The sequence below is a fragment of the Drosophila montana genome, unplaced genomic scaffold (assembly GCF_035044405.1).
Source record: "Drosophila montana isolate Dmon_TW-CO22-7 unplaced genomic scaffold, ASM3504440v1 contig_1624_1, whole genome shotgun sequence".
Taxonomy (NCBI): Eukaryota; Metazoa; Arthropoda; class Insecta; order Diptera; family Drosophilidae; genus Drosophila; species Drosophila montana.
This window is the reverse complement of record NW_026996559.1, coordinates 5,485,620-5,493,754: the sequence shown is the minus strand read 5'-3', so window position 1 is coordinate 5,493,754 and position 8,135 is coordinate 5,485,620. Positions and strand designations below refer to the sequence as shown.

General features: G+C 43.3%; 1 protein-coding gene across 2 annotated transcripts; it reads left to right on the top strand.

The window, feature by feature from the left end:
* The first annotated feature begins 3,289 nt into the window (after positions 1-3,289).
* Positions 3,290-4,554, top strand: LOC135440655 (uncharacterized). Of its 2 annotated transcripts, none has more exons than XM_064699940.1 (2): positions 3,290-3,609; positions 3,770-4,554. In XM_064699940.1, exons 1-2 carry the CDS (start codon positions 3,543-3,545, stop codon positions 4,399-4,401), a joined length of 699 nt encoding a protein of 232 aa, XP_064556010.1. In that variant the 5' UTR covers positions 3,290-3,542; the 3' UTR covers positions 4,402-4,554. The 2 variants fall into 2 exon arrangements, with proteins under 2 accessions (XP_064556010.1, XP_064556011.1); XM_064699941.1 differs by having other exon boundaries at positions 3,298-3,609; positions 3,797-4,554.
* The last annotated feature ends 3,581 nt before the right edge of the window (positions 4,555-8,135 follow it).

The following is an 8,135-nucleotide window of genomic DNA, read 5'->3' as shown; positions in this document are numbered from 1 at the left end:
AAAATATTTTCGTAAATATTTGCAGCAGGTGCAATCATCTTATTCATATCTAAGCATTAAGCTAGAGCGAAAATATTCCGTATATTTCAACAGATTTATTTCTTTGTATAATTAATTTTATTTGGCATATTGAAAGAATTGATAACTTAATATAATTTTAGTATAATGCAGTTCCATTAGCAAGAAAATGTAAAATATTTTTAATAATTATTCACTGGCAATTAAATACAATTAGCTGGCTTGGACACCATAAGGTTTTTATTTCAGAAATTATTTAGTTCAATTTACGTATTTTTTCCGTTTCCCAAGGCAATGCGTAAGAGTGATTCGCCGAGCATCTATCAATGTCTTTTAAAATGATTTTTATTTATTTTTAATTCTTGGGGAGGTATATCTTTACACTCCGAGAACAAAGATACAAATTAGGGTGACTTGAGCTCTTATCGAGCTTCGTAAATATATAAAGAATAATTGTAATATAAATCAAATTTGTCGTAATAGTATGTCTCACAGTTAAAGACAGGAAATGTATTATATTTTCATATGTTTTCACCCTCACATGTTCAATCTTAAATTATCCAGCAAAAGCTAATAAATAAACCAGCTAATCACAATAAAAGAAAACTTAGCAAGAAATTGCACAGCTGAATAGTTATTTGTGTGCATATTTGCATATTTTCCATCGTATATTCAGCTGCAATTGCAAATCAAATTAAATCAATGCAAGCAAGGATTTTTACTAGACTTCAAAAGCTTCTTAAGATCTTTAAGATTTTTTAAAGCATGTCAAAAATATTGCTTACACACATTTTTGCTCAGCAAAAGTGCCCCAACAGCTGGCTCCAAAGTCGGGGCTGGCCAGCGCCAAATCGAGCAATCACAATTGAAAAGCCAACCCCCAACTTGCGCCACACCCAAAACAGAATCCTGCTACGTTGGCTCGTCTCATATTTTTATAAAAATAAATTTCAATACTGACTGAATGACCTACGAGGACATTGACGTTGGCAATGATATGGCTGTTGACTTTGTTGTTGCTCTCGTTGTTGTTGTCGTCGATTCAACTCATCGCGTCTCGCCTCGTCTTGCCTCGCCTCGCCTCGTCAGTGAGCGCTTGGTCATCGCAACATTTGCATGCCTCATTTGAGAACAAGTTCCTCTTTATTTATTTATTTTATTGCGGCCTCATTCGCGTTATGAACTCAATGGTCTGTGGACATTATTTTAATAATTGCACTCTACAACAATATCAACACAGCAGCAAACAAGAGCAATAACAACAAACCCACCCGCGCAACGCCGCCCAATACGTATGTCCTCCCCAGCACCCAACACCATCTTGTTTATTGTTGTTTGCTGTTGCTGTTGCTGTTGGGCTTTTTATTACTCGCATTCCATTGATTTTCATGGTCTTTTGTTATAAACTTTTGTATTGTTACTTTTTATATACTTTCCTTCTCTGCGCCCAATAAACGAAGAAATTATCGCCAGACAGAAAGAGCGAGTGAGTGAGAGAGAGAGAGAGAGAGAAAGAGAGAGAGAGAGAGAGAGCGTTTCGCTTGGCAAATTATTTCAAAGTGCCCACAACTCTCAGTTGGCAATTATCCATATTTACCATTTGGCATAGGGTATTCCCATACCGAACCTCCCATCTCGGCATCGACATCGGGGGCGTGGGTGATAGTCGACCGGAAGACATGTTGTCTAGAGCGTTTGGGCCTGGCTGTAGGATAATCCACGGCTAAGCTTACACAAATGTTGTGGCCTAATTTATCTTGAGTGGATCAATTCATCAAAAAAAAAAAAACAAAAACAAAACAAAACAAACAGCAGCATGGCCAGATAGATCGATTCGTTGATCGATTGAGCCAGTGGCTCAGTTTAGAGAGGATCAGATGACGTGCCAGATTTCAGGTTTTTGTTGCCATTGTGACCGGGTGTGCTTTTGTTTGCCCACTGGCCATTGGATATGCTTCCTTTTTAAAGGGGATTAAGACAAGTGCTGAGCCGAGCCCAGAGATGGTTGCACAATGCCTAGTGGCAGTTGCAAGTGCATATGGCAAAACAAAGGACATGCACGATCGACCTGCGATAAAGAGCTATGATCTTGAGCTCGGCTCTGGTCCGTTTACCCCGACAGCTAGTCTAGCGCGCATCCTCGCTCACATACTCATACTGCCTGGCTGCCTCATATTAAGCCTAAGTGCGGATTAGCCAAATGCTAATAGGTTTGCTAATGTGAAAGCACCGGCCACACATGCGGGGCCAGTTCAGGCCAGGCCAGGCCAGGCCAGGCCAGGCTTAGGCTCACGGACAATGGCCGTGACCAGTGGCCCAGTGGCTTTTATTGTGTGCCGCCCTTTCTTCAATTGCAACTCCATTGTTTAATAAATTACTTAACAATGCTGGGCATAGCGCCGGCGCTGCCACCGAACCCTCCATTCAGGCTGTGGCTCAGATTCAGGCCCAGTTTAAGGATCGGTTTCAGGTTCAGTTTCAGGCTTAAGTCCTCGGAATGCTCGCTCGCTATGCTACTAATATTTAAAATGAAAGTAAGAAAAATGAAAATACAAGTAATATTAATAACAATATAAAAAAAAAAATAATAAACGCATTAATAATAATAAACGTTATAGTAAGAATATTCAGTAAAAGTTTTTCTGCCAGATTCTTATATGGAAGAAGCCAGTCCCTACGAGAGCCCCATTACAAACTCATTGCGAAACCTTGATGTTAGCCAGGCTGAGTTATGGCTCAGTTAGCAGAGCAGGACATAGAAATGTCAACTTTTTTGCCCGGATGCTGCGACAACATTGCGTGTCTCTTTTTTTTCAGTGTTTCTAAAGTGGCGTTTGCGTTTTTAAGCCAAAGCCAAAAGTATTTTTGTTGGTATATGTATGTTGTTTTTTGGTTTGTTTTTCATTTTTAGTGCTGCCTGCCGATGCCTGATGCCTGATGCCTGCACGGTGCACGGTTCGTGGACCGGAATCTAGACAGGGCAGCACTAGGTTTCTAATCAGTGCAGCTTCCGCTTGCCGGGCCGTCATTCAACACTGCGCGATATTTGTCAACAAGCGGAACTATAAATATGCATGCAGCCTTTATTTTTTGACAAAAAAAAATAGAAAATACAGAGATAGGTTGGTAGGTCTGACCGGGCTGAAGAAGGGCTGGGCTGGGCTGGGCTGGGCTGGGCTGGGCTGGGCTGGGCTGGGATGTCAGCCCTGGCGAGCAGGGGCAGCAAACGAGCAGGCTTTGAAATTGCACTCAAGCGATTTGTCAGAGAGTGAGCCCAGGGTAAACTCGTCTGTCGAGCATTTCATTTCATTCCTACTTTTTTTCTGGCACTACATCAATTTTTCGGACTAAGGGAAAATAACAAAAATCAACTTAGAAAAAACAGTAGTAAATTGTGCACTGCAATAGAAAAGTGAATTAAACACATTGAACTAACTAGGCAGATACATCGACTGCACCAAATTTTGAAGTGGCAGCCCCCCGGAGTTGAAGTCCCTAATAGTATCTTGATACCAATACAGACGATGTTGCGTCAACTTCAATTGAGAGCCCCCATTAAGGGCCTGCAGCTGAAACGCTCCTTGACTTACAGTGAGTAGATTCAATGGTATTTAAAGTGCATCGAGTGCATGTTGGTCAATGGGCTTACCTATCTATCCGTACTTATTTTATATTCACATTTCATTTATACAACTTAACATACACACACACACACACACACACATACGTATTATATAATATCAAATGATAGATACATGTGTTCATGCATACTCTCTAGATCCAAAGCAATTGCAGCCATTTGCTTTGGGCGAGGCTGTCAGAAAGGAGCCACAGATTAAGATGCAATCAAAGCCAGAACGCTATGTAACCCAGCTAATCGTCAAGATCGCCCCGACTAAGGCACAGAACAGCAATTATTTGCCATTGGGCTACTCCAATTTGCACAAGGAGCTGCCGATTTATGAGAAGCTAAATAATATTAGACAATACAGTGTTTGTCTAAATCCGCTGGAGCAGTTGCAGACGGACCAGGGCAAACTGAGCCGAGGCAATAATTTGACAATGGGCTATTCAGATATGGGCGTGGATCAGACAAACAGCGTGGCTCTTGTGCCGCTAGATCATTCTTCAGTTGAGCAGAACATGAAAAACGTTGGCACCCCGAAGCCGCAGCCACAGCCAAAGGTGCCGGAGCAGCCGGTGCGCAAGATACCATATTATAATCCACTCAGGCGCCGCAGCAACGTTGATCCGGCACGTGTCCAGTATATCAAGGATAGGTTTAAAGAACGCAGCATGGAGAACGATACTAATAAGCCGCAAGGTAAAAAGTTCGTCTCACGCACCACGCTGCACTCTGGTCGTTTGGACAAGATTGATTAGATCGATCTCCATGAAGTTTTCCCGATTTATTTTCGATTTTACTTATGCACAACTAGTCGAGTGTAAATCAGCATTCGCTTTATCGTTTTCGAAAAATTAACTTTAAATATATATTTTGTTGCCTATTGGCCTTTGGAAATCAGCACAAATGAACCGATCACTTGCATTATTTTTATATACTTATATCCAACGTCACAACTTGTGTGTCCAGGCATCCTTGCATCCTTACAGCCAGTCCCGTCACCAGGGCAACAGCAAAGGGTCTTGCAAAAATGAAAACCATAAGAATAACAAGAGCTTCATCCAGAAGCTAGAGTCCGGCGTCTGAAGTCGGGGTCCGGGCATACATAAGCCGCCATTCAGCGGATGCGAGTGCAGCAGCTGCAACTGGACCAGCACTCTGCACCTCCTTCGGGCGCGAATTATATATTCTGTGGAAAAAAACAACGCACATTGAAGCTGCAGACCAAGTGGAGCCTAGGTGCATCAGGCACCAGAGGACCGCTTGGCCAAAAGCTGCGAGCTCGTGCTTAAAATGAAACGGTGTATACGCCTAGGAGTGGATGCTAGGGATAGTTGAAGAAAACGGCTTGGTTCGATTTATTTTAAAGTAGTTGGTTACAAAACTGTTTGATTGTGTTTTCACAGATGTGACTGGTAGACTCACTGACTCTCAGCTATATATAAAGTTACCATCTTATCCAGACCGGAGTTTCGTAAATATTCTATGCCTGACAAGTCGGACCTAATCAAACAAATTCTATTCGAGCATTAGGATAGAGCTTTCTCGGATCTTGTGGCCTACACGCCAATGCGCTATCATAATATTATTAGATACGATCCAGATATTTTCATTATGTAATCACATTTTCTAATTCTCCTCGTCGAACTCTTCTTTCAAGTGAAAGAAAGATGAATCCTAAGATTTCATGTCCATTTAAGTATGCTAACCGGAATAGTGGAAACACCTAAATTTCAAGTACTTGTTGAGTCTGTTTTTTGTATACTTGTTTTGTTATTGGCTGTCCTAGTTAGGTGTGTTTTTTTTTAGTTGCTGCTGCCGTCATGGTCCTTGGCGCTGCCTTCCGCCGTACTCTGTTATCCACTGTCTGTTGTCGGGTCCATTCAGCTGATTCAACTAAGTGTTCCGCTTTCAGCTCCGTTTGATGTGCACAAGTAGCTGCAGCTTTTGGCTGGTTGCTTCTGACTGAGCTCGTAAAATCGCCATCCAGATTCCAGCTCGACTCCAGCTTCAGAATGGGATGAAAATGTGGATAAAAATAGTAGAGGTAGCGAGTGCGGGTGCGGGTGCGGGAATCGGTACGCATACAAATCACACTAAACCGAATACGTCAAGCAGGCAGTAGCTTAGCTGCAACAACAACAACTACAAGGAGACAGCTTTGGCTTTCCCTTGAGTGCGCCCAACAGCAGCCGGCTCAATATCACAAAAAGTACCCGCAAAAAATCACATGGCAGCGGGCACAGGGGGTGGCCAGGGACAGGGGCGTACAAGGAGCACGACCAGAGCAAGGAAAAAGCAAAACAAAAAAAAAACATAAAAAATAGCAGCAGCAACAACAACAACAAAGAAGAACAAAATAAAAAACTGCTGAACAAAAGCTGACTGACTACAAAACCAAGTCGGAACGGACGCGGTATCGACATCGGCACGCTTGGCGCTTGAGAGTTTGGCTGGGGTGGCCTAGAGGGGCTTGGGTGGATGGTTGGGATTGACTTTGACTTCAGCTATATATATCCTGTTTGTGCAGAGATTTAGCTTTGAGCTATGGATATCGCCGGCACTGCTTTGTGTGCTGCCGTCGAACCTCATCGATTCAGTCGTCGCCGAGCCGAGTGAGTACCAAGGCATGAGGCATTGAGGCATTGAGTTATTGAGGTATTGGCATTCGGTTTGGGACTGGCCTGGGCCCCGTTTCGAGTGTCGGTGTCGTGCAGCAAGTTTACATGCTGTCAGTGCAGCTTTTTGTTGCCGTTTTTTAATTACATCCTCAACGAGGGGGGCATCAAGCATACGCCGTGTATGACGCGCCTTTGGCAATCGAGGAAAAAAAATAAAGACAAAACGACAACAACAAAAAAAAAACAAAATAATCACAAGTAGCATACCATGACTACATGATACCCTCTAGACAAACAAATAGTACAAGGTATGCACGTCTCCAAGACTCAAGAATCTGTTTCTGAATATGACATTTAAAAATTTAATTATATATAGTTGTCAACATCTTTTGTTTAAATTGCAAATGCTTATACGAAAATGTTGCCAGAAATATTAGCTCCGAGTGCCCTACTTTGGCACTGCGTAAGCGAAACCGTATAAACCTGGTTTGGAATGGTTTGGGCCTACCCTCAGATACCGCGTAGTGTCCTTTGTGCGCATCTTCACCGTTGTCCTTGTCGACCTCGGCGCTGACGTGATACGTGCCTGGCATGGCGCGTCGCTAGTTTATTGTGAAATTCCAATAAATGCAGTTCGAGTCGAAGCGTCTTGCTGTGGAGGCATTCAATGCAAAGGCAGGCAAAAGGTGAACCGCACGGAGCCCACCCACACGCTCAGCTCCAGGAGCAAGTGCCTAGCTAAAAGTTCGCAGCACAACGTAAAAAAGCAAAGCGTATATCGAAAAATTGGCCACGGAACGTTGATGCTACGAGTTGCTACAATAAATATTCAAGAATCCTGGCCAGCTCAACTTTGGCGGTTCTCTATTCACCAATTATCATATATGAGAACACTTCAATGAAGTAATAATAATAGTTCATAAGATAAGGTTATGATTTCCTTTAAAGCAACATTTTGCTTAATTTATAACATTTTTTAATTTAATTAAAAATAAAAAATAATAATAATAACAAAATAAAACGAAATTTTTGTGACCCACAGCACAGTCTTAGCGGAAGGCGATGGTTGCCAGAGCCATTTAAAAAAATAAACAGGTTGTTCGATCGTTACTATGTCCTACACTGTTCATTTAAAAAAACAAAGAGATAATAATAAAATAATATAACAATAACATACATGAATGTTAATAGCTTCTACACTTGAAATGCATGGACACGCCTTGAATACTTCGACGAAAACTGCAGCGCATTCAGCAGCTCCAGCTGGCTGAAACTGGAGCTGCATACAGGGCGACAAACCCACTTGACCAGACCAAACAAATTGACGATTGGCACCCGGGCACTCAGCTCAACTGTGCAAGGGATTGCGACTGCGACTGCGACGGCGAATGCGATGTATGCCATGGCGCAACCCAAGCCATTATCGTCATCGTCATCATCATAGACAACAACGTGGGGGGAGTCGCTCAGGTGGGCAGGGCAGGTAACGGTAACGATGCGGCGCAGAGCAGTTGTTGCCGACGCTGGGAGGGCAGCGCTTGCATCCTCTAGTGCTGCTGCTGCTGCTGATGCTGCTGCCATTGGTACTTTGGGGATTTTGTGCAGATTTACATGCAAACAATCAAGATATGCCGGGCTTTCAAGTGGAGCTACGCTGGGACCAGAATCAGAGCCAGGACTCCCAGCCCGAACCCAAGCCCCAAGCTGGCGCCCGCAGTACCTAAAGCTGACAGAGAACGCTGAACGTGAGAGGGTTGGCGGTCTGTGACCTGTCCTTCTGCCAATACGTCACTCGTGATGCACACACACCTGATTGGGGCAGGCACAGGTGTGGGTGTTGCCGTGCCGCCCCCAATTGCACGTTTGTTTGC

Coding starts and splice junctions, on each gene's coding strand:
- LOC135440655 (XM_064699940.1), top strand. CDS start 3,543: ATGTTGCGTCAACTTCAATTGAGAGCCCCCATTAAGGGCCTGCAGCTG. Junction 3,610..3,769: donor GAAACGCTCCTTGACTTACA/GTGAGTAGATTC, acceptor ATCAAATGATAG/ATACATGTGTTCATGCATAC.